Consider the following 27411-nt stretch of genomic DNA (forward strand, 5'->3'; position numbering starts at 1 on the left):
CATCAGAAAAATAATTAATTTTTTGCTCGACGGATTTTAGTCAAATAAAATGCCATCGTGTATCACATGATCTCAGGACTCCGGAACAGTAATCAGTTTTTCGCACTATATCGGCTTGGGGATAAGGGTTTGAAAAAACGTTTGCTGCCGTTTCATCACATCCTTTTTTAAGACTCTTATCGCTAAGCCGATATAGGACCGATATAAAAAATAATTGCTGTTCCAGAGTCCTGGGGTCATGTGCTGCACGATGGCATTATTTATTTGACTAAAATCCGTCGAGTAAAAAATTAATTATTTTTCTGACGACATTGGTTTTGTTGCAGCGACATCTTTCAATGAGATAGTGAATCGTTCTCTATCGGTAGAGATTTGATTGAATAGAGAAAAGAGAACTGATGTCGTAATACCTCTCCAGGATACATCTTTTTGAAATCTTTGTAATTTTGAAGATGGGCGCGATTTATAGGGTATTGAGGGGAATGCTGGACCAAAAATTGTAAGTTTTCCGCTGGCACTCCAGATCGAGTTCGCACCATTTTCATTTTACATTCTGTAAACACTCTAACTTCTAACATTTAGCTTCTCGTAAACTCTACATTGAGATTCCCAGCATATCTGCTTCATTCAAAAAACTTTGGCAAAAAAAATTGGACAAAAAATTTTGTTTTAATGACTTCAAAAAATGAGCTTATCAACACTAGACATCAACATTTTTTTTACGAAATTGAATCAACATGATCACTCCTAAAATCGTGGTAAAATACTAAATGAATGATGGCTCGTTGAATGTTGAATGAAAATTTTATTAAATCCACAAATTGATTTGCTCAAGCAATCATTTAGTATTTTCTACGATTAGCAAAAATCAATTCGACTCATTAAAATTGTTTATATTCTTCTCTGAGCATTTTGATTAATAAATTCCTTAAATTGCAACTGGTGGTTAAGATATCTTTGGATAAATACATTTCTTTTCTCTGTAAATTCTTATCGACTAATTTTGTGTACCGCAAAAATAAAAAATTTCAAAACCGAAAAATAAATTTGGCCTTCAAGCACAAACGTATTTACACAAAAATTGGAAAGAAAAATTATTTGTTCAGTCTCATGCCTACATTGGCGTTTCATCCACAATCAATTCAAATGTGCTACGTCTTGGGTGAGCCATTCAGTTCCGTTTGCCGCACCGACCGTGAATCTATTCTATGGCGATCTATTACGTGTAGTTTGACTTTAATTAATTTTTTTTATTTTATCTGCTAAAATTGAAATGGTTCATGCACGGCTTACATGATTTAGATTTTCGTTCCATTGACATTGAATTTTGATGCAAATAAATGTCCTGAGCCTTATTAATCGTATTCACCTTCCACAACTGAAAGCAACAGAAACACATGACCTCTTGGAAATAATGACGAAACTTTCTGTTCATCCAGTAGTAGATAATCGGATTGACCATTGTGTTTGACATGGCAAGGAAATAAAATCCAAGAAACAAATGCGGAACATAAGCGGACGAGGCATAAGAGGGATTATGGTAAGCATATACGTAAAACATATGGTATGGAAGCCAACAGATTCCAAAAATTGATACCACAGCAATAAACATTCGCACGACCTGTAATAGAAATCATTTTTAATTTGAACGATGCTAAAAAGCTGGATAATTAGTTAAAGTAGACACAGAACGACGGCTGACCTTTTTTTTCGATTTTACTGACTCTCGTTGGCGTTCCGTGTGTTCCCCAATTGACTGACTTCCCCACAGCTCTTTACCCATAAATGAATAACAAACAACCATTATTAACATTGGAATGCCATATGTGAGCACCAAAAACACGATATTGTACCTGGAACAAAAGCATTCTTAAATTACCTTCAACAAATGAACGATCGAGGGTAGCCCTACTACCACATATATGATTTTATCGTTCCGGGGTGAGTATGTCATAAACGAAAACTGGAAAATATAGTGATCCACACATATACACACACATTGTGCAAAACAAAACTCTAGCCGAATCGGTTAGAGCGCGTTACTTTTATGCGATGGTCTTGGGTTCGCTCCTCGTCAAATTTTTGTCTTTTTTTTATTTTTTTTAATCAAATATTCACGTAGACTTGCAGAATCCTTCCTTTCAAACTAATTTAATTTTCAATCGAAACAATATCTGTTTCGATGTATGACTCAACAAAACGTGTTCTTACGTCGTACATTTTGATCAGATCGAGTTTTCAAAGGTTTGTATCTCGGCAGATGTTAAATCCAATTGAAAAACTAATTACGTTACGGAAGTCCTGAGATCACGCACTACACACTGGCATTTTGTTTGATTAAAATCCGTTTAGTCGAAATTTAATTATTTTCATCGTAAACAAAATACAAGAGAAAGGGTTCACATAACAACTACACACACACTACGCCATGAGTCGTACACGTTATGTACTTTTCGAATTGAATCACATTAGCCGCGAGAATCCAACTAGCAATTTAGCAATTTGAACATATTCGAAGACTCAGTGGTCGAATGGTTAGCACTGATTTTCTTTCATATATGCAAATGCAACACAACAATTGAACAGTTTAATTTCTTTCATTTAAATGCAGAGTAAAACAAAACTCCCTAGGAACGGGTCGCGATCGACGATAGATTAATGTATCATATAAAGCTTATACAGAACCGTTTAATGTATGACATACTCACTCCGGAACCATAATATATATTACACATTTGTCACGAAGAAGTCTAGGCTTGCCGAGACTGATAGTGACAAGTGTGTACTCTCTTTTATCACATAAGCGAAAACGAGACAACAACATAGAACTGAAGTGTAATTTTTGAATTAAACTTCGAGGTAAGTAATTTTGACATCCGAACACCGCGCGTATGTGATAAAGATACTTAATTGCAAGGGTGTAAACTGTAGGAAGTCTTGCAGATTATGATAAGCGGTATGTAATAAAATAGCGATCCGCGGTTTGACAGTGTTGTGAAATTAAGAGCTGAAAAAAGTTCAGCTGAAGCCGAAACGAATTAGTATTTTACATGACTAGTGATGGAAAATAAAGTTTTCGCGTGAATTTTGTTGATCCAAGGCGTAGCCGAGGTCAATAAACATAATAAAACAAGACATTCTTATCCCGGGTAAACGTGGAAAGTACAGTTTTCGACGCACGCAGCGTGTAAAAGTGTTAAAAGTTTTATGAAGAATCATAGAATTATACAGTTCCAAGCTTTCAAACAGAAAATAATCAGAAGCTGATGAAACCATAGTATACGTTTCTTTTGCAGAGGACAGACTAGATGATGTACCATGTTACCATAACGTAGATTACGTGCTTCGACTTAGTTTCAGGTGACTTCTCTGGACGATGATATGGTTACATACATTAAATCTTTTGATGAAATATTCATGAAACGAAATTCATCCGGAAGTTAGGTAAAATACGCAACCCACAGTGTAAGTCACCTGCCGCTTGCAAAGCATGTTATTGATCAGAAAATTTCTGAGAAAACTTCTTATAGAATGTTCTCTGATTTATCGAAATTCAAATGACATGTGCAACATCGGTAACAGTTGTGCGTGCTAAGAGTTTATATTTCTGTCAATGACCTTGTTTCTAGATTTCACTCTTTACACATGCACTTGTGAACCATTCTTTATTGTTGTGCAAATAAATGAGTCTCACGCAATCATCTTCAGCGATTTATCTTCCATTTCTTATGCTATTGATACATATGTTATAGGGGTTATTGCATGTGCACAGTTTTCAATAGAATGCATTCATAAGATGCTTCAACGAAAGTGAGATATTTTCTTGGTAATTGAATGAAAAACAAACTTTCGTCGACATATAGAAGACTCGATGCAAATTAGATAAACGTGTGTGCACCGTTTACTTACACATAATCAGCTAGTGATGTTGGGTATCTGCCATCCGGCCACAAGAGGTAGCAAACAGTCCTTGACTTTCCATTCGAATAACTGCAATATCAATCATTAAATTGTTATTTATGCACCTGCGTGAAAAACTATGCCTTTTTGGGCACTAGATCTGTAGATTTTCACTCGAGGCCTCAGGACTGTGACAATAGATATCGTGTGCCTAAAAAAGCATTTATCACCGAGTGACATGAAACATTTTTAGCCCCGTACGAAGTACGAAGGGGCTTATAGGATTACGATGCCGTGTGTAATTGATGGAATTCGAAGCAGACGGTAAGGGCAAAGTGTTTGCCTATGTTCATAGATAACGAATCCGCAATAAAAATTTTGTCCGTCCGTCCGTCCGTCTGTCCGTCCGTCTGTCACGTCGATATCAATAAATAAATCAAATCCGATTTCAAAATTTTTTTTTCCCTAAAAGATAGTCAAAATAGTGAGGCTAAGTTCGAAGATGGGCGATTTTGGGTCGACCCTTCCGGAGCTGGGGCCCAATAAGTGCCTAACTGTTTTTCGACGATATCTCCAGACATTTAAGCACTACACTTGTAAGTGATACGTCAAATGAAAGGTATTTACAATACCGATCGACAAAAAAAAAGTTTATGAAAATTGGATGACCGACTCGTGAGTTAGACCCCTTGGTGTGAACTAGGTACAGGGCGGCAAGCCGTTTTTGTTTGTAGGTTGGCCAAATTTGAACGTATTTAGATGAATTTTTCCTTAGATAGGTATTGACCGTACCAATCAGGGAAAAAAAAGTTTATGAAATTCGATTCACCGGAGCGTGAGCTAGGTCTCTTGGAGTGAGCTTATATGTGGCTACTCGGCCGTACAGTGAAGGTGGTGTTTTTTTGTTAATATCTCGAGTAAACTTTGACCGAATTTCATTTTTTTTGTTTGAAAGGTACTAACGAATGTAAAGCAGCCGTACTACTTTCCACCTCCTAACAAAATGGCCGTCGGCCGCCATTTTGGATTTTTGTAAAATCAATATAAATCGGTGAAAATGATACTTACTTAATTTTAGGTCAATTCGAAATTTGTGTTACATTTGAAAGAACCGTCGTACGGGGCTTCGTAATTGCGCTATGCGCAATTTTTAAGACGTACACATTTCATAAGAATTTTACTTTACCGACGTTTACGGGCGCAGTAGGCTTACGGTAAGAGTAGGGCGACGGACGAACTAGGGTCACGTACGCAATAGATGCACGGGTTTGTACGGGGCTCAGTCGCAGCAAACGCTCCGACTGTTCTGACGGCTTGTTTTTTTTTCAGATAAAATCGACGAGTCTGGGTGTTCGCTTCGCTCGTTTGATAACAACTTGTGCCAATCAAATTTCGCGTGTTGTTGTGTAATAGTTATTTATGCCACCGAGTGATAAATGCTTTTTTAGGCAATAGATATGTAGATTGTCACTCGAGCCCTTATCACCGAAATGCATACAATGATTTTCTCAAAAATGGCAACGAAAGTTTTACTCTTCGTTACTGAGTTTAAAAAATAACTATTTTACCATCGATCTTAGCAGTGCAGTGTGGTTATTTTGTGTATATGAAAATGATTGACTGACCTTTTTGATTCAGTTGCTGAATATAAAAGTCCTGGCAATGACAACGTTATGCTCAAAACCCAAATGCTAACAACAAACATTCGAGCCTTTTTCCTTGAATTTCGTCTGTGTAATGGCCTTACTATGGCAACGTATCTAAAAAAAATGTTCCCATCAACACTCATTCGAATCATATCGTAGCTTTTCATTCCCATCGAATATTCAAATGATTTTAAAATTCATAACTCACCTATCAAAGCTGATTGCCACTAATGTAAACACAGAAGCTGTCACTGTAGCATTACCCATGAAGTTATTTACAGAACAATAAAGGGTACCAAATGGCCAATCGGAGTTTAGCATATAAATGAAGTTAAATGCACAATTCAGACAGGACATTAATAGATCTGCTACGCTCAAATTGAGAAGTAAATAGTTGGTCGTCGTTCGCATTTCTCGATGTGCTAAAATAAAATAATTGGAAAAATGAATTAGCCTACACAAGTAGGTTTGCTATTAGGGGGTGTTACTACAAATCATGAAATTGTGTGGACGTGGAGAAAACAAAGAAATTTTTTGTAAGTAGCAAAAATCAAAGGATTTCGAAAATAAGATCCACCCACCAATTGAAGACTTTGGAACGTAGTAGTAAACGTTAAAAGGTTGTATCGATGTTTTTGTGACTTATTCATGAAAACATATTCCAAATCTGTTTTTTGTGTCTTTTTATCAGGAAGTATTTTTGGAAAAACATTTTCCTTGATTTTTCTTCATTTCCCCCAAAAAAATCGGGAAAATGTAGGAAAATACGAGAAAACATTTTCCCAAAAAAGAGTCACTGACTTTTATTGACCTTTACCTTATTGAAAACGCGTTATAAACGTTTGTTATTAGGTATGACTTCATTCACAAATGCGCTCAGATGTGTTTGCACAATGCTTCGATAAACATGCACATAATATGAAAAAACCAAATTGACTATGCTTACCCAGTACTATCCAAATAACAATACAGTTTCCAACAATCGCTACTACTAACATCACTCCAAATAAAAACGCCCATAGTGCCTTCTGTTCCCATGAAAATTCGTATGGCCGTTTTGTCGATGGTTTCATGCACTCTGTCATGAAATCGCTGGAAGTACAATAATTTCATGAACAACATATCTGTTTAAGTTTGCCTATCCACATCGTTAAGTGCATTTTTCCTGCGAGAGTATGAATAATAACCAATGTCGTGGTTTTGATTTTTCACTTTATTATCCAATTCCTACACCAATGGCAATACAAAATATGGCTTTGAGTAATGTGCAAAGTTTAAAAAAAAACCTCGATGACAAGGAAAATGAAGCCTAGCATAAATGAATAAAAATTTGAATTCATTTGAATAAAAACATAGACGAACAAATAACGTCGCTGAAAAAAGCGCAAAAGGCTTCAGTCGCTGCCAGTCGCATTCAATTAGAGCGAATGTTAAAAGTAAAAGTTGACTGACCCAAGCTCATATTTTGTGGAAAATAAGCCACGCTAGCAGGTTAGTTAGTTATTTTTTGTACAACTTGTCCCAATATAATTGCACTCGACCGCTGCATGTGAATATAACTCTAAATGTACCACGACAATTGAGTGTTACATCTTCTTACACTCGGGTGCTTTCATTAATTACGTTTACTAGCCGCCCATACTTTTGAAACTGTTTCCATTAAATATTTAAATCAACTCTCGGGTCTATCATTTGACTTGAATTAACTCAAACGTACGGGTAGATGAGGTAGACTGCGAAGAAAAAAAACAAGCTGATCCCTTCAAATTGCACTGATTGTCGTTCAATGAGTTTACTGAATTTAAAAGTAAAAATTGTAATCGTCAATAATTACCCTTCGTTGTTACCATATTCGTTGTTGGGTTGCAGACGTGGTTCTATTTTCCACGTCGATGTATCGGTTATATTAAAGTCTGAGCCTATTATAGATGCATTTTTCAGTTCGTTGTCGTGGTAATAATTCATCGCCAAAATCATGCATTTCATAAAGAGATTTGTTGCTATTGAATCGTTCATTATGCTTTAACACATTCTACGTATATTTGATCTGCAACGAAAAAAAGGGAAAAAAATTATTTCTGTTGTCAGGTTGTATAATTGGGTCGAATTGAAACCCCCCGTAACAAATGGCAAATAGCTTAAGACTAATGACTCGTATGTATATGTGTGCGCTTAGGGTAAACATAATACTACATGCGAAAGTGCCTAAAGTCAATCGTCCAAAACAGATACTCAAAAAAAATTTCATGTAAGGGGTCGAAAATCAAAGAAAAATCTCAAAACTCCCTTATTTTCGGCCCTGACACATAAAAACTTAATACGTAAATCTTTCGGCCTACTCAATCGATACGTAACTATTACATGCTTTTGCTTTCCCTATAGTAGACAGTGCCTTATTTTACACATAGAGAAAACAAGCAAATTGATTTATGCTTCAAATGCGTGTAATAGTTATTTGTGTATCTGTTTTGGACGATTGTTTTTAGGCAATTTCGCGGGTGAGAAAGTGCATAAAATCAATCGTCCAAAAAAGATACTCAAAAAATTTTTCATGTAAGGGGTCGAAAACCAGAGAAAAATCTCAAAACTTCCTCATTTTCGGCCCCGACACATGACATTACAAGACCCGGTTTAAAAGTTGAAAAGTCTCGTTTTCATGTGTTTATCAACTTCGGCTTCGCCTCGGATCAACAAACTTCACACGAAAACACTTCTTTTCCACTTTGTATCCCTTATTATGTAGATAACTATTGCGCACAATACAAATAACAGATTTTTTTTTTCAAAAATTTGCGATGTGTGTCGCTACACACAATTTTCTTTCAACACTTTGCTAAAGTGCTCATTGAAAATATCGGAATTTATTGCTACGATAAATATTGCGGACAAATTTAACTTTCACATGTGTTTAAAATATCCCAAATTGGAAACATTAAACAACTCTTTATAGTTCAGTCCTGTGGTTTGATACGTAGAACGCTTGCTTCATACGCAAGAGGTCTGGGGTTCAAATCTCGTCAGGGCGCGTAAAACAAAAATTTTATTTCCAAATTTCAATTTCATTGTCAAGTAACTTGCAATCTTCATGCATAAAAAAATTAAACAACTCTATTCGTAATTAAATGTACTAGATTTCCGAAAGTTCATTGCTTCTAACACTAAATTTTTCCATCCATTATCAGATATGTGGCCACGGACGAAGCAGAAAAACAAAACAAAATTGGAACTTTAAAAATTCAATCCTTCCTGTTTGAACTAATAAAAAAAAACAGTCGACGTGCGCTGCGCGGGGCTGCGCCACTCCCCAAATGAAACAATTAAAAATCAGGACAAAAGTTGCATTTTAATGCGGCAAACAATCAGTGAAAAAAGAGTTGATAAAAAACTCTTCTACCCAATAATCCAAGAATGCCTGCACAACCTCATCATACAGTATTCTTTACCTGGCGTTACAAATCTCGACGAAGCGATTCAGTTCTACTTTGGCTTACCCAAATTTAAAGAAATCTCACAACAAAACGGAGTCTCAGCCGGATGAACCTGAAAATGTAAGCAACATTTCTACAGCTCCAAGTTCATGTATAATCATCAAAGAAAGTTTGTGAACTGTTTTGTTCGCAAATTTTTGGTGTTTTCTTACGCGACGTAAAGTTAATTCGAGTTTTGATTGTCAAAAAAAATCCTCGTTTCTCGTTTCCATTAACTTCTTGTTTAATTGTTGACCTTATTATAATTTCATTAGGCACAAGAAGAATTACACCACAACATTACAGTCGAAAATTGCGAAGCAACAGGCTTCACGATAATCAATTACATTTTCAAAAACTTTGGTACACAAATTTCTATGTTTGGGACAACAATCAACATTGAAACAAAACAAAATCCACTTCAAAAGATTGACTTCCTGTTATCAACTAATCCCCAACTTCACTTTTCCATTGGAAAACGTAACTCCAGTCACAGTAACCCAGGTAACCCTTACAAAGCTATCCTCAAACCCGTCAGTATTCACGAAACAAAATTTCTGTCACTTTCAGATATACCGACATCGTCTTCAGAAGCCAATCAATTGATGTCGTATCAACGATTTTGTCCACCGCTCAAATGGGCACCGGATTTTCGGCCATTAGGGGCTATATTCGGAACTAAATACTTCCGGTCAAAGTCAAGCAGGTAACGATTACGAAAATGTACTCAAACCAACCGTCATTATTCACGAAACAAAATGTCTGTCACTTTCAGATAAACCTATATCGCCTTCAGAAGCCAATCAATTGATATCCGATCAACGATTTTCTACACCAGTTACACAGACACCAGATTTTCGGCCATTGGGATTTGATTCTAAGATTGACTTGGAAATTGATCTTAGCCACAACTTTTCGCAAAGAAAAGTGAAACCCAGCGACACGAGTAACGATTACATAACTATCCTCAAGCCCGGTCAATATTCACGAAACAAAATTTCTGTCACCTTCAGATATGTAGACATCGTCTTCAGAAGCCAATCAATTGATCGTAAACACTTTAATAAAATTTAAACAAAAAAAACATGATAGCTCTAGTCACTTGTAAAATTCGTAGAAGGTGTAAGGAGCATAGAATGCCATCATACAAAAGAAACGCTTCCTAATTTCGACAAGAGAATTTATCTATTTGATGCTTTCCCATACCATCACGTAACCAGTATGTGCACAACTATCGATTTTGGAAATAATAGTTTTTAAACAAAAATTTGATCGTACCAACAGTACACAGTGCATCTACATCACTTACACTCTACGATACCAAACTTTAATGCGTACAAACTTTAAAAAAAATATCTAAATTTAGTCAGAGTCAATCGATCCTTGACGGTCCCGCAGACTTTCCTTGTAAATGATATTTTTGTAGGACAAAATTTCGATATTTCATAGTTTATCTCCGCAGAACTTTGCAAGTACAGTCAGAGGCGGTGAGACTTCAGCATGAATTTGCTACAGCTCTTTTTCAGCTGATCCACACCACACATACAATCTAAACTCTTTATATTTTTATTTATACGGTTGAAGCTGATATACGCACGCGCGTTGTAGTGATAAAACCGTATAAAGGCGTAGAAACAGTTTTGATTGTTTGTTTGGATCAGCTGAAAAACAGCTGAAGCAAATTCATGCTGAAATTTCAACCCCTCTGACTGTATTTAAAGTACTATAGAATAATTGATCTGTGTGATAACAGTCTGTACTCTACACCAATGTTGTTTGGTGTTTTCGTCGAACAAATACATCGTGAACTACTCAAATTGGCTTGCCAAACACACATCGAGATAAAACAAATTGTGTAATTGTTGGTATTCTTTCGGAGAATACACTTAAGGAAATTTCCATTTTCACCAATAATTTCAAGTAACTTCTACACTGAAAAGAAAGTTTTTTCGACAATTGCTGTGTGCCGGATATTATGACTGTATTCCTTATAATATTGGTAAGAGATCTATAAAATTATGGCAACTGAGCGCATATTTCCTTGATATAGATAGTGTACCTATAATATAAGCTACCTACCCATAATATGAACTAGGAACGCCTATTATCAGTACATAACACATAATGTAGCTGTAGATTTTATATTAAGGGTTCAGACTTTATATTTTAGAAGTAAAAAATATAGCTGTGTGCCTTATATTCATCAAATGTATGGGGCTGCTATTCAGATAAGGGGTTATAATAAAATGAAAGTAACAAATCTTAAAGAAAGTGCAGAGAAAGTCTCGTACACATTTTTTCTTCGCCTTTTGAGGGAAATGCTAGGTCCAGCCAACAAGATGTTTTGGTAGTTTTTTTTTAATGTGATCGATATACTGGCGCCTACACAACTTTCAGATTGGTTCACTGGATCATGAGCTAGAGCCCTCGCATTGAGCCAAAAAACGTGCTACTCGGCTGTAGAATTATAGGTGATGTTTTTTTCGTATATCTCTGGACTTATGGCAGAGTTTTGCGGGTAGAAGTGAATATTATTCGTTAAAAATGTAGGGAGGTTGGAGGGGAGATAGCTGAAGCACCCAACAACTGGACACCTTTTTGTAATGACCAAGTTTCTGCCATTAAAAAAATGTCTTTAAACATTGTTATTGCAAAAATGATGTCGAACTGAATTCGTTGTAAAAAATTAGCAATTTTTAAAACCAATTTCATGCGCTTTTGCATGCATGATATTCCTAAAAAAAATTCGCTTATATCTATTGAATATTGATCTTGCACCAAAATAAAATTGGGGGCGCCTGAAGATAAGTAAAAGCTACTAACATTTGTAAGATCACGATTCCTAGCTTGATAAAATCATAATCCTTGGCTTTTTGGCAATTCCTTTGATATTTCTTTTCAAACTTTTTTTTTCGACTTGTTAAAAATTCCTTATGCTTACCAAATTATGCTTAAATTTAAGAAAAATGTAGTGAAATTTTCGTTCGTTTTTTTTTTTATTTATTTAGTAAGTAAGGAATTTTTATAAAGCGATTAACAAGTCGCCAAAAACTAGCAATTCTATTTGGTCAAGTAAAACGACAAAAAACTAATAACAACCAAAAATTGGTCCCTTTTCTATTTGGCCATTCCTAAACAAAGGAAAATTAGTCATTTATTTGTGAAGTGAAACTCCCGAAACGAGAAACATTCAATAATTGTTTTTTTTAATGATAATAAACAAGATTTTTTACTTCCAAATAAATAACTAATTTTCGGTTGTTTAATCCATCACTTGAGAAATGGTCAAATGAAAAAATGGATAGTTTTTGGTTGATTTTGATCGTTTTACTCGACCAAAAAATAATTGCACAATTTTTGGATGTTTTTTTCCATCCATTTTAGGAAAGGAATGACCAAACACTATGTTGTTTTTCTTCACTATTTCGAAACGATGTTAAGAAACGACTAAAAATTTTGATTAGTAAATAAATACAAGGTTACTATACGTAAAAATCAAATAATATGGCTACACAGTCCATACTGTAATAACAATGCTTCAAAATAAAAACGTATCATAGCACAAGTAAAGTTAGCACATCTGTAGCATAGGTTTCAGTTAGTTTCTCAGGTTAAGCATCAATCGGCGCGGTTTGTACTTAGGTACTTTACCGCAAAAAACATGAAAGATATCGAAATATATTTTTTTTTATATTTACGTCAGAACATGAGTTGTTTACCCATATTATAAAGCACACAGCTATATTATGTGTCTCAGGGCTAAACGAAGTAACGCTATAATATAAGTAGTATATCCGGCATACAGCCACATATATCCGGCATACAGCCTTTTTCACAACAGTTTTTCCGATACGGGGCACACAGCCTCGGCCAAAATAAAGACCGTGCTAAGTCCACTTATGGGTACCACAGCTACATTATTTTTTTCCGTGTACATACAATATGTACACGTATACAGAGTCAACAACTGATAATTTTCAAGTTCAAGTTAACTCAGAATTATTAGTGAAAATCGAAATTTCCCTAACTTCTCACTAGTGGTAGAGAATGACGATGAAGAAAAATATTTCTTCTGTAAATATCTCACACACCTATGCAACTGAAGAAAATCTCTTTATAAGGACAAAAATCTGAATATTAACTGAACCGCGGAGCACGCAGCACCACATTACCAATAAATTAATGTCTTCACTTTCTTGTTGTTAAAGTTGACGGTAAGTGGCAACAAACTGAACGGTACAAAATTTTGCTTTTAACTTTCATCATTAAGTATCTGGAAGTTCTCTGGTGAAAAAAAAAATGTCAATCATATCTCGAAGGTTGAGTCTAATTATAGATTCTTCGCATCAATGAATTTTGTATAATGAAGTTTCTAATTTATTTTCACCTTCTCAGAACATCCCTTTTTAAACTGTAATCTTAATCTACGTCTTAATATGACTATTTATTTCGTTTTAAATTTACTGGATATAGATAGAGTGTGACGCGTATATTCCGAATATATCACGTATATTGCGGTTATTGTATATAAGCTGTAAGCATGAGAACACTGTTAACTGAAAAATAATTAAATTTTGAATCGATGGATTTTGGTCAAAGAAAGTATTAAGTTTTCCGTTTGTTTGTTTGTTAGGCTCACTAACAGTTTTTTAAGGCGAAAAAAAAATCAAGGAAAAAGGTCACGTGACTTCGACTGATTCTGAGGAAATTAAGGTACCTACTTGATATCTCCCCCTACATGTCTACATGTGCATAAAATCTATCATATTCCATCGTACAGTGTGTACATCGTTGCAACTACCAAACATAATGCAACCATACAAATTATGAACCTTGAGTGAACTTTCGCTAGAGAAAATTAAATGGGTTTGTTTGACACGGGAATCGAACACGGACCATTTTGGTGGGAGTCTAGTACTTCTCAGTGGTTAAGTCAATATTTGTGAGGTGATAAGACTTTCGATTTTTTTTTATTGATCAACTCATGTTTTCAAAGACTCGACGCATATCGGTCCGATGAAACAACTAATTACTTTGCCGGAGTCTTGGCATCACACTATATACTCTGGTATTTTGTCGACCAAAATTAGTCGAGTCAAAATCTAATTATTTTTCAGTTGACAGTGTTGTCATGTTTTGTATGATTTATTGATTTATACTCGATAAACGGTATGTTACGCGGTATATGCTCAATATATACTCGAGTATAAAATCGAACTGCGAATACCCTTAGTAATTGTTCTTGTGCAGAATTGATAGAGTTAAAAAGATATAAAAGAAAATTAGAAGAACATAGTGTTAAAAGTCATTTATCGTCAATAAGACTTCACTTCCTGGAATCGACATTTCTGATTACACCTGTACTGTGATAATGGTGCTATTACCCATCCCATTCAACCATTTATCCAATTTTATTAATGTCAGATTACGGATACATGACAGACTAACCCTATCTCCTGTATGTGCGTGGGATTTTCAATTTCAGACTTATCTCGTTTTATAGAAATGAAAAAAAAAATTGAGATGAAGACAAACTTTTCTAATTATTTAAAAGAAAACCGGTGAGTCTTTTCAAAAGGGAAAGTTATGTGCCAGCCTAATAACCGTGAAACCAAAAATTTTCATCAACGAAAAACTTCAACTTAGAAAGAATTAGATTTTCGTTATACTCTACCACTAGCAGCTTAATTGAATTTGTGAAACAAATAAGAAAAATGATCAACCACAGTTGGAGAAAATGTACGATGGGCTGGATACATATATTGTAAAATTGTTCATTTTCAACTTACAATACTTAATGTCAATGACTACAAACCATAATCGCGATATAAAATCATAAGAGACGACAAAGAAGTGGAAAAAATGAAATTTTTTATTCATTGATACTTAAATAAATTTTCGTTATAAATTCTACGTCACAAATATACATTTTCCATTGACAATTGTATGTACAACATCTTCATTATATAAATAGAATTCATCGATATCATATATGCAGCAAATTTATTTTATTTTAGCGCGAGGGTCCTTCACAAACGACGTCATTTTTTTTAGTTTATAACGCGAAAAAGGGAATAGAAGCTGTCATACTCAGACAAAGTCTTATTCATCATTTCTTAAGCGAGACATCATAGTGGCAGTGAGAAAGAGTCTTAGATGTTTGTTGAGTGAACGGTATTTTGATATCAAACTTGTTATGAAAAACTTCTAAAGAACTTGTTAGCAGCATTTTCAATATGCAGTTTTCATAATAATGTTCGTTTAATAGAAACTCCAATTTAGAACATCAAAATATCCGATTAGATGCCAAACAATTTTATTAAAGAAATACCAAGCATTGCGCTGCGCTAATATAGTTTATAAGTCGACTTATGAATTGTGCAAGTGTAACCTTGTTCAACACAATGACCAAAATGGATAGTTTGAGGTTTCTAACAGTTTATTAGACTTTAGAGCGCTATTTAGTCTCTGTGGAAAATAAGGTACAACTACCATCTGGATTGTACTACTTACATACGAAATAACTATTTTGATAACATGTGCCTACAGCCTACATGCCAAGCCAAGGTTGACAACGCATCGTGGGCTCAACATTCCAATTTAGACACAGGTGACGAACAAGATTTTATATTATACAGGAGTGTGATCCTAATTTTTACAAATTTCTATGTTGCGCAGTATACGAATGGAACACACAAATAATCATCGATTTTAAGTCATAGCAACAATAGACGAATTACGATGTTTCATTTGCCGAAACACGATCATTATCTAACAATGAACAATTATTTTCGTGTGTTTATTGATCTCAACTACGCCTCGGGTCAACAAAATTCAACCGATAACCATACTTTCAATCCCTATTCACATTCATGTACTCAGAGAATGAGAGAAATGGTAAGTGGGCAGGGTAAGCCTGTGGCGAGATAGAAGCAGCATGTCGAAAAAATTGGCACCTCTCTTGATAGAATTCGTATGTCATTCTCTCCCATACCGTACACGACAATTTTTAACCTCAGATTCCTTCTATATCGCCACAGGCATATCAACTTATCATTTCTCTGTACGTACTAGGCATACAAAGATGAAAAGTTTGAGTTTTGTTGATCCGAGGCGTAGTTGAGGTTCCTGAGAACACCAACATGACGCTCCTGAGAACACCAACATGACGAACATGGCGAACAACGACATTTTCCATAAAGACGAACTACGATCGAAGTGGTCAAAGCTAGATTCACAATAAAACGTTAATAATTAAATTATAAATAAATCGTCTAAAAATATTTCAAATCTATGAGAACATATTTTCCAAATTCACAAAGAAAATTAAGTTCAAATTCTAAACTTCTACTGTATGACTCTAAAATGCACAGATTTTTTTATTAAATTAATTTTGTTTGCAAAGTACGACCCAAAATCGACCCAATTTTGTCAGCCGCCTAAAATGTGCCGGAGGCCGTTTCCAGTCTCGATGAAAATAAGTTTTTGTAAGGTGTTCTGCAAACTACATGGGAATTGACAATTCTGATCAAAAGTATTTCTGAAAACAGTGTAAAATCAAAAATATAGGGCCGCCATTTTGTAATTTTATTATGGGCTTATGGGTACGTTTAGAAGACGAACTTATAAAAATATCAGTGCATTGTAGAGACATACCGTAAAACAATTTTTTGTTTAGAATAAGGTTTTACGTCGATTAAAAATATCTTGTCAAAACTTCACTTGTCCCCCATTGACTGCAAACTTTATTGTGAATATTGTGTTGCCATTTGTTGCGTCTATTTTTTGCCGAACGTTTAACATTATTAATGATTCAGTTCACGCTTTGTCGATCTACAATTTCTACTACAACATTTTTTTAAATAATATTTTTCTTTATAAAAATGAATTGAAACCTTCCAAAGTTTTCGAACTACTTTGCAAAGTAGAGTTGAACGATTGATGTTCTATGAACATCGCTATTTAACATGGGGATAGAACTTATTAATTCTATTTCGATTATGGGTAATATTTACAACTAAAAAAAGAACGAACATGTTTAACTCAAGAGAACTGTTATTGTTCCATTTTCTTCGCGTAGGAATCACCAAATGGCACAACCCATGGAAATGGTGACCTCATGTTAATTTACGATAAAAATTAGAAATTTCTGATCTGAAACCTAATATTACAATTTTTATAATAAACTGCAATACTTGTAGATCATAGACTTTCTCCATAGAATATTTCATTTTAAATTCAGTCTAACTTCCGTTTGTTTCACGACGGAGTAAAGTTAACCAGGCATGAGCGCTGATTGGACTAGGGACCTGCATAATCTAGTAGCCCTATATTTTTTGCGAATAAAATTTTTCAATTTATCTCAGTGTTCATTCGAGCTCATTTTCATACAGTGTATTAGGTCCCATATTTGACGTTTCGAAAATGAACCGCTCCTGCCTGATTTATTTTACTCTGCCGTGGTTTGTTTACACATAATTTGTATGGAAATGTCAGTTTCACGGCAAAATAAAGTAAACCAGGCAGGAGCGCTTCATTTGACTGGGGACTTTAGCAGCCGTTGCATTTTGCGAAAAAAATTAATTCAATTTATGTCAGTGTTCATTTGAGTTCATTTTCATACAGTCTTGGACATACACACGGAATTTTGAAACCGACACATTTTCTGATTCTGTGTTTTACTTCTTCATATTTCTCCATATAAAAATACATGCAAAGTTCACAAAAAACCAGTAAACCACAAAACAGAAAATGTGTCGGTTTTCAAAATTCTGTGTGTGTAGGTTATTTGACGTTTCGAAAATGAATCGCTCCTGCCTGGTTTATTTTACTCTGGCGTGGTCAGTTTGAATATTTTTTTTTTTGTAACATAAGAACGTGCAACAATTATTTTTTAATGTGCGCTCTCAATTTAATTTTGAAGCATTTTACGTAAAAGCTAATGTCAAAATGATACAAATATTTATTACTGAAAACAAATTCCAATCTCTATCCGTCTTGCACGAGTTTTTATCCACCTGCCTGAACTAGTTGCAAAAGTGATTACAGAATTCGTAAAAGGAAAATGTTGTTTGCAACAACGTTTGCAGCTACTTCAAGAGGCTGAGAGCCACCTAAAGTAGTTGCAAAATCCGTAAAAGGAAAATATTTTTCTCAACAACTTTTACAAAATCGACGAAAAAGTATATGAAAGTATATGACTATTTTCTTGTAAACGGTGAAGTATTTGGATACCCTTTTTTCGATTTTTTCCCATACAAAACCAGCACATGGAAGTATATGAATATTCAGTATACCGTCATGCACTTTCAGCTACTTATTTAGCATATCATCGTATGGTGACATTTGTGAGAAAATTGAAATTGTTGGTAAAAAAGTGCTGTTAATGAAATATGACATTTTTGGTTTTTATTACCCATCTTTGTTTACTCACAATCTTTATTGCCATTAAAGAATGAGAAAAGCAATGAAACAAAATTTTTCGACAAAGGAATTTACAGTATAATGTGAACTGATAACTGATCTTTGAACATTGGTCTCACAAGGACAAAATTCACAAGGATGTTGCTTCGACGAGAGTTCATAACAGACTGATTTTCAGTATGCAAAAGTATACAGAAGGGTATGAGAAGGGTATGCTGTTGACAGTATATGAACATTTACTTTTATGTATTTGGACGGAACCAGTTTATAAAAGTAAATGTTCATATACTGTAAGCAGTATTTAATTATACCCTAAAATATACCTGAAACAGACAGTATATAAAAGTTTATGATCGTATACTTATAAACCAGTACATGCATATACTTTTTGGCTCATTTATTTATTTATTTATTTACAAGAAATACGATGACTGACTCAATGCCTGTCCTAAATCAAACAACGTTTCAACCTTATACGGCATATTACCTTTCGCTCAATTCATCCCTCTATTGTTTATGGAATATATAACTTCATCAAACTCAAATCAAGTTCCAGACAGGTCAATTGTGGAGTAGTCGTGAGCTCAGCCAACGCACTGTCGCTCAGCTAATCGATATAACAAGTTCAATTAAAACAAAAAATCAGATTTTCCTAATACACAAATGTGATACATTTCGACCAATTTCATGGAATTACTTATACAGATAATAATGCTATGTCTACACATGACTCTTAGATGAATTGTGTACAATATAGACATTATTTTGACATGTTATTTGGTCTTTTTTGTTTTTATTCAGCCAACAAAATATCAAAGGAATAATTGACCTTCAAACGTTAAATAAGAAATTGTTTGCTAACGTCTGTGTATACAGGGCTGAGCTGCGGTTATGGTGCATAAGGACTAAAAGGATTAATGTGGAAAAAGATCAAAGCAACGAAATGTCGTTGTTATCAATAAACCATGTTCCGAGTAGGAACCAGACATCAATATTTGTCTATGGCTGCTACAGAACGCAATGCCGGACAGAGTTAATAGAGAAAGAGAAAGAAAATTTCGAATAGACAACTTTGAATTTATTTTCTGCTCGGATCGGGCGGAAAACGACCCGAATTTTGGTTTTGGTGAAGAATAAATAAAATCCAAAAGTTGTATTGCCGATTAACTCGAAAAATCTATCAATGTAATAACCTCATAAAATGATTAATTGTTTTCCTTTAGTGGATAGGATGTGAATGACATCATAAGCAAGAATTATGTTATGTTTTAAGATGAATGCCAAGTCATCCCATTTTAATCGATTTTTGCAAAGCAGCTCTCTAGCAACCGCATAAACCTTGTTTACAAAATTAGGAGACCTGAAATCGGACAGTGTAGTTTGTAAATTTTGTTATGTTAGAAGTGTAGTGAAATTTGCAAACGGACACAGTTCGATGTTAGTCATACTAATTTTGATTCCATTGAATCATTTCGCAACGCAGGCGAGAATATGTCTACTTTCTCCTCTCCGCTGAAATCTTGTGAAAAATGTTGGAAATTGCATTTTCTCTGGTGACTTGTAAACCCACGAAGTGCAAATTCCAACTTTTCTTCCCCTCGTTGAACAATAATAACTATTGTTGGTCATAGTGTAAATCGTAACATAAAAATTTGTAGAGCTATTTCAACCGAGATTATTCTCAGCCAAAACAAAAACAATAAGCTCAGAAACAGATTTTCATAGTGTGTGTTCAGCAATGCTGAATCAGCATGATCTGTTCTGAGAAAAGTGAGCAGTTTTCCAACGTTTGCTTAAACTGATGATTTTTGTCGGAGCTCCAAACTGATTTAACAAACAAAACTATTTTTTATTCAAAGATAACTCCTTTGTGGTCGGTTCTGTCATTCTACATTTTTAAAAAAGGATTCAGTTAAAAATGGATTCCGTTTTGAATTAGTTTTTTTAGATGACTATTAGCTCAATTAGCTGGTAAATAGCTTAATGTAGCATTAATAGTACGCGCCGAGAATAAATGTTCGCTAATTTTTACAATAAACTAGTTAGTAAAATCCTCAAACTAAAGCTTAACTAAAACTCAACCCTGAGCATTGCTTCTTGTTATAATATAACATAATACGACATAATTTCGATCCCTATTTACTTATAGATTCGGTCGGAAATTTCCACTCCATATATATATTTCGATAAATTGTTACATAACTGATAAAAGGATATTTCAATAATCCAATTAGTGAGATTTACTGTTAACACAGAAACACACACACTTTGAGGAAAAAAGAATTTGTTACAGTATCGATGGAGAATGAGCAAACAGAATTTCTAAGATTTCGGACGAATATAAATGAATGTCGAATACACCACACCGTATTATATAGGTACACTGTGTATAATGAAATCGATCTTTATACAGTCAGAATCAAGAAAATGTTGGTTTATAGTTGAATAGAGGTTTTCCAAGGAATAATTCATACAGATATCCCATCGATTCGTACCAAAGGGTTAAATGTTCCTATTTTGGCAGAAAGATTAGCGGACTTCAATTTCGGGATAGAAGAAATTATGTCTTCTTTAAATGTAGTGTTTCCAGGTAATGAAAGGAAAGGAAATAGGTTTAACTGTCACAACACGAAACGCATCGCTCATCTAACTCCGCATCACAGTCAATTGAACGAACATGCTAAACATGTGCTCTTCTACGCCGATCCAACGCCTTTTCAATTTTTTGTATGAAAAAATACTTTTTAAAACTTTCGTCATAGAAATGCCTTTTAGTAGTCAGTTCGGTCCTGCTTTCAATTGAAATTTATGTTTGGAATTCATTGTTTCGATGAGTGACTTTCTCGAATATCATTTTTCATATTTTCGCTTGAATTTTTCTGACGAAATGCTTTTACCATTTACCGTACAGCACTGTCCCGTACGAGTCTCCGAGTGTGCTGTTACCAATTTAACGGGAATTTTATAAGAGATGTTATAGAAGTGTCCTTATGCTGTATACACATGAGACATTGAACACACGTCATTATTGTCAGTTGCAGCAATCGCGATTTAAGATAGAAAAGTTCTTAGCTTTTTTTGAAAATTTTGACATTTTCGTCATGAAAACTAGTAGTCAAAGTAGTTATTTGCATAGCTAAGGATAAAAAGGTGATCAGTCGAGTCATTTTAATCCCGACTAAAAATTTCCAAACAAGACAGTACGGTTCTTGCAGCAAAACAATGCGAAAAACTGGTTCTGAGCGAAACCGTAATGAGTCGTTTTCTGGCCGCAAGACTTGACTGAACAAATCCTTCCAACGTTGAAAATACCACTATAATAGTAACTAGCATAGCTATTATAATGTACGAATTATTTCAATTTTGAATGATTCAATGCACATTAAGCTTATTTGTAATCCGCTTGGTTATAATCTGAATCGTAGATGTGTCTCTGTAGCACAAGATTGTTTCATGTTATTGTTTGATGCAATAAAAATACAAGAAACCATTGCTTATATTGCCAATTTACGAAGTCAGGTCACACCTGGTGTACAAATTGGTTTTATGTAAAAAAATAAATTCCTGCAATTACATTAGGTCGAAACCATCTAATAAAGTTGCAATGTGTTGCAAGCGAAAAGAATGAGTTAATACTATACGCGATTATTTTGCACACTATTTCTGGCTCGACAAACAGAATGTCGAAGATCTCAAGATTCTCGACACTGTCATCCCTGACGAGTTCCCGAGTGGTGTGTATCCAAATAAAATGAACGGAAACTTTACTAGTAAGATTTAAGATCAACTGGATGACGAGGTGTCTTTAGGTACTTAAGCGAAGGACTTGACAAGACATATTTTCCACAAATGTGCTTTAGCTTTGCACAAAAAATAGAATTGTGTCAGTTAGAGTTGAGTAGCTTTGAGTAAAGCGATCCGTTTCCCAAAATTTGCATCAACTTTTCTTAAAGCTACTTGAACTACCACAAACAAAACTATTTTTTATTCAAAGTTACCACATTTGTGGTTGGGTTTGCGGTTTTACATTTATGAAAACGTAGACTGTATAATTTCTATGTATCCCACTAATATAGCTAAGATAATCTCTTTTCCATTTAATTTCGAATTGAATTATTGAATTATGCAGCACATTTTGTTTGTAATCCGCTTAGTTATAATTTGAATCATAGATGTGTCTCTTGTAGCACAAGATTGTTTCATAAAATGTTGTTGTTTGATGCAATAAAAATACACGACTGTATTGCCAATATTTTAGAATTTACGATGTCAGGTCACACCTGGTGCACATTTTCGATTCATATGAGAGCATAAGATTCAAATTTCCTGGAATTACGTAAAAGGTACAAAGTTTGAAGTCTGCCTTTATAGGCATGTCATACAACGTTTAAGATAACGCAAAATCTTCTACTTCGTTCTTTTTAACATACATTTTACTATGTAAGACAGGCGTGGGGTAATTTGGCACACGATGTTAAAACAACGTATTTTTCAACTACGTAAAAGGTGAACTCGCACACGGGTTTTCGATACCAAAATTTTGTAAAAGGAGTCATTAAGTCGATGACATGGCTAAAAAGTATTTGCAGCAATAAACTTGCGTGTACGAGTTCACCTATGACTTAGTTTAAAAGTGTGTTCTTTTGGCACCGTGTGCCAGATTCCCCGATACCTTATTTTAATCCAAGAAACGTCAAAATCGGGGACATCAGTGAAATTGGGGCGCGTAATTTGTTTTTCAGCTGGTCTACTCAAACAAACAAGAAAGCTTTATCGCTTATTGTTGGGTTAAATAGTTACGCCAAGCCAGGACGTGGTTGTGTTAAAACCGTATATTAACTACGGGTTAACAGTTTTGTATGTGTGAGTGAATCAGCTGAAAAACAAGATCATGCCTAAATTTTACTGACACTCCCTGTGCTTCTTCAGTTTTACTATGTAAGGGAATACTGATCAGAGTTCATTGCTTGTTTTTTTTATTATTTTCAATAGCTGATGCCAAGCTGTTTATAAAATATTATGTTTAAATCCGTCACACACAAACGATTCCATTCTCTTCATGCTTTTTATTTTGATTCCTGAACGCTATTCTATTCTATTCTAACAGCGTCAAAGCGTAAATACACACTATTGTGACAACAGCAAACAAAGCATACAATTCCTGGAAGGTTATTTTGGTTCCTTTAATTACGACCATTAAGATTGTTTTGCAATTCTGTTCCTGTTTCAACGAATTACTTAAACAAATTCCCATGGTTGTCGTTTTTGAGGAAACACAAAATAAATAATGTCATGCAATTTAACGTCGTATAGGACACAGTTTCGGCGAAATTATCCCTCGACTCCGAAAATCGGACATATATTTTATAAACGACTACTTATTACAGATGTTGTTGAAGAGTTTCAGAGCATCTATTTTAATTAAATTTTTAATGAGCTCAAATTAAGACGCACCATATCAAAGATATTATTCTTTTGAACTGTTCAAAGGTAATGAGTGGTGGCCAGTGGGTGTTGCCTATCCTATATGTGTGTATTTTGACAGACTAAATTCTAAATGGGAAAAATAGCGAGATTAAAAAATTTTCTCGCTCGATTATCAATCATTTCAGTCACTTGAACAAAAGTGTTCAACCGGGTTCAGACTGTTTTAACATGAGATAGTATTGAGTCTGGAGGAGTAACTGGCTAAATAATTGTCTTCCACAATGCTTCGACTTGTTGTTGTTTTCGATATGTTTGTGTTGAACTTGTATTCGAAAGCAATGTCATCGGAATATATTGAACGAATTTTATTTTCGTCGAAGTTAGTTCGGGTGAGTCTTCAATGGTGTGATAACATAAGTATCAAATTACAAGACGTTATGTCACTGATGTCACTCTCATTCATATAATTTGTTTATTACATTACCAAGAGCAACAGCACATATCTCCTCACAATACATTTTTGTTGAACAAATTCGTTATTGTCACCCATAAAACATGAATCTAACGCTCAAATTAATTACTTTCCCATTCTATAGTTCACACTTTATCTTAGATTTGATGATCAATTAGTGAACGTAAAGCTCTCTGGCAAAACTAATTTGTACGAGCGCACGAGGATTGAATATGTTAATAAACTCCGATGAAAATTTTATCTGCCTCGCTATTGGAACAAACACAACAAAAAGATTTGTAAGGTCGGAAAAAAAATTGTTTTTTCCGAATCTTTTTATCATTTGCAATTTAAGCTCACATAATTTAAGCATAAATCGAACATTTTTTTAATATCTACCATTCAAATTCTAGACGAATTATATATTTACCAAAACAATTTTCAATTCATTCAGCTTTGTGTGGTGAGCCATTACAGTTTTCCATTTTAAAAACAAATCCCATGTTGATTAAAATCTTTGTTATAACATTGTGCTCAGTTTTCAATAATAATTTTTTTTCCGCATAAACAATACTATTTTTGCGTAACTGACTATAATCCACATTTGTTCTTTTCTTTCGCAACTATTCAAGACTGTATTCGCTTAATGTTTTTATTCGAATTAATTCTTTAACGTGAATTAGAGTCCATCTAATTTAAATAAAATGAAAAATGAATGTACGGAAGCACAAAAAGTAAAAGCACTGTTTTCGTTTTTATCCTTCGTAACTATTGATTTCTACTGACTTCAATGTAGCATGTAAGAAATTTCTGAACGAAAACATTGAATGAACTTATATTGTTCGAAAAATGGCTCTTCTCCTCTCCCAAATTTATCCGTTATAAAAGAATAATACATCGAGTGGATGCTGCGCATTATAACCGAAATTGAATATAATTGGGAGAGAATGAAACGCTCCAAGGCGTATAGACATTCTTTACAGATATACAGACAGATAGATGTGATATGCATTAGAATCATACGCACATAATTCTAATCTTTGCTTTGTATACCAGCATGATGGAATTGAAAATTGCAACAATTGAGAAAGCAGTAAGCAATCAAAAGACGATAATAATTATGAGCTTGATTGCACACTATTTGTCAGGTCTATTGACCGTTTATATTAATCATTTGGAATCAATGCGTTTTGTGGCTAGAGGAAAAAAAGAGAAAAGCACTTGATGCTTCAAATGCTAATATTTGTTGAGCTTGAACTAAGGTCGTATATGCTGCTACGGTTAACACAAAGTGAATGCTACCGCAGGGTAGTTCAATAAATAATTGCGTGCAGATTCACCTTTTATACATAGTTCGCTGAATATATTGATGTGGTTTTTCATTTCATTAGGAAACATTTTGCTGATACTAATTCAAAACATTGATTTGTGGAAAGAGTAGAAATCTGCCGAGTTTGAGCTGAAAACGGGCCGCAGCACCCACTAAATTTTTAATCGACTGGAAGTCATAGGACACCGTTAGCCAAAGATAACGGGGGTTAATCGGTGACTGAGTATATCAGGGCCTCTTTTTCACATTTTTTAATGAATTTTCATTAAATTTTCAAATTGTTATGATCACGGGCTGATTAAAAATACTCGCTATGTGTTGCAGGTAAATTTCATATAAACCATATCGAGGGCAATATCACATATCAAGGAAAGATATTTGTCTATTTCGTTCACAAAAGATTTGCCAAACGACAGTCCTCTTAGGATTTTCAAGAATTTTCCTATATTAAAGGATTTTCTAAGAAATTTTTCCCATCGGGATGTAACAACCATAAAAGCCGTTAGTTTAAAATATATATTCATATACTTACTTACTTTACTTTACCGGCGCTACAGCCACTTGTGGGCCTTGGCCTGGTCGAGAATCCGGTTCCAGCGTGCCCGGTCATTCGCTGCACTTTGCCAACCTCTTATTCCCAGCGCCCGAAGATCTGATTCGACGCCATCTATCCATCGCATTTTAGGGCGTCCTACTCCTCTTCGCCCTTCTGGATCATTTCGGAATAACATTGAGGGGGCTCTGTTCCTGTCCATGCGTGCTACATGTCCTGCCCACCTCAACCGTTGGACTTTCACCACTGCCACAATATCCGGCTCGCCAAAATCACGTTTCAATTCAAAGTTGTATCGTCGCCGCCACCTTTCGCCTTCACGCATCGCTCCGAAAATAGTACGAAGGACCTTACGCTCGAACGTTAGGAGCAACTGTTCATCACTTCTCTTCACCGTCCAAGATTCGCATCCATAGATCAGAACTGGACGAATGAGCGTTTTGTAAACTTGGCACTTCGTTTTCTTCGATATCAACTTTGAGCGTAAATGTTTGATTAGACCGTAATAGCATCTGCTTGCCGCCATGATTCGTCTTTGGATTTCAGGTGTATTATCGCCATCCGAACGAATCAGCGCTCCAAGGTAGATGAATTCTTCGACTACCTCGAGGTTGTACTCTCCAATGCTTATCACGTCCCCTTGTTGATTGGCAACCGTATTGGGCTCGGCCTTCATGTACTTGGTTTTCGATTCGTTGATCATCAAACCCATTCTCTCCGCTTGGATTTTCAGATTTGTGAAAGTGTCTACCGCTGCTGCATGTGTACGACTGGCAAGATCCAAGTCATCTGCAAAGCCAAGAACTTGAACTGATCCATTCACCAGTGTTTTGTTGGTTTGGATACCAGCACGTCTCATTGCGATTTCCAAAGCCAAATTGAAGAGCAGGCAAGACAGTGCGTCGCCCTGTTTCAGCCCTTTCCTTACAGCAAAAACGTCAGACAAGTCATTTTGCACCTTGACACGACATCTGGTGCCCTCCAATGTCGCTTTCACAAGACGAATCAGTTTTGTTTCGAAGCCCAGCTCCTTCATCGCAACATACAATTCCCTACGCTTGGTCCTATCGTAGGCTTGCTTGAAGTCGATGAAAAGATGGTAAGTCTGGACTTGAAATTCCCTGCCTTTTTGCAGAATCAGACGAAGGTTGAATATTTGGTCAGTTGTTGAGCGATCTCGTCTGAATCCGCCTTGATAATCTCCAATGACTGCC

General features: G+C 35.0%; 1 protein-coding gene across 2 annotated transcripts; it reads right to left on the reverse strand.

The window, feature by feature from the left end:
• Positions 1 to 658: 658 nt before the first annotated feature.
• LOC119068559 (tachykinin-like peptides receptor 86C) lies at positions 659 to 25105 on the reverse strand. Of its 2 annotated transcripts, none has more exons than XM_037172187.1 (9): positions 24745 to 25105; positions 7381 to 7593; positions 6493 to 6638; positions 5755 to 5968; positions 5526 to 5660; positions 3910 to 3990; positions 1703 to 1853; positions 1294 to 1621; positions 659 to 1216 (listed from the first exon to the last, which is right to left on the reverse strand). In XM_037172187.1, exons 2-9 carry the CDS (start codon positions 7560 to 7562, stop codon positions 1152 to 1154), a joined length of 1302 nt encoding a protein of 433 aa, XP_037028082.1. In that variant the 5' UTR covers positions 7563 to 7593; positions 24745 to 25105; the 3' UTR covers positions 659 to 1151. The 2 variants fall into 2 exon arrangements, with proteins under 2 accessions (XP_037028082.1, XP_037028080.1); XM_037172185.1 differs by having other exon boundaries at positions 659 to 1234; positions 24745 to 25104.
• Positions 25106 to 27411: the final 2306 nt, after the last annotated feature.

The sequence above is a fragment of the Bradysia coprophila genome, assembly GCF_014529535.1.
Source record: "Bradysia coprophila strain Holo2 chromosome X unlocalized genomic scaffold, BU_Bcop_v1 contig_20, whole genome shotgun sequence".
NCBI classification, from domain to species: Eukaryota; Metazoa; Arthropoda; class Insecta; order Diptera; family Sciaridae; genus Bradysia; species Bradysia coprophila.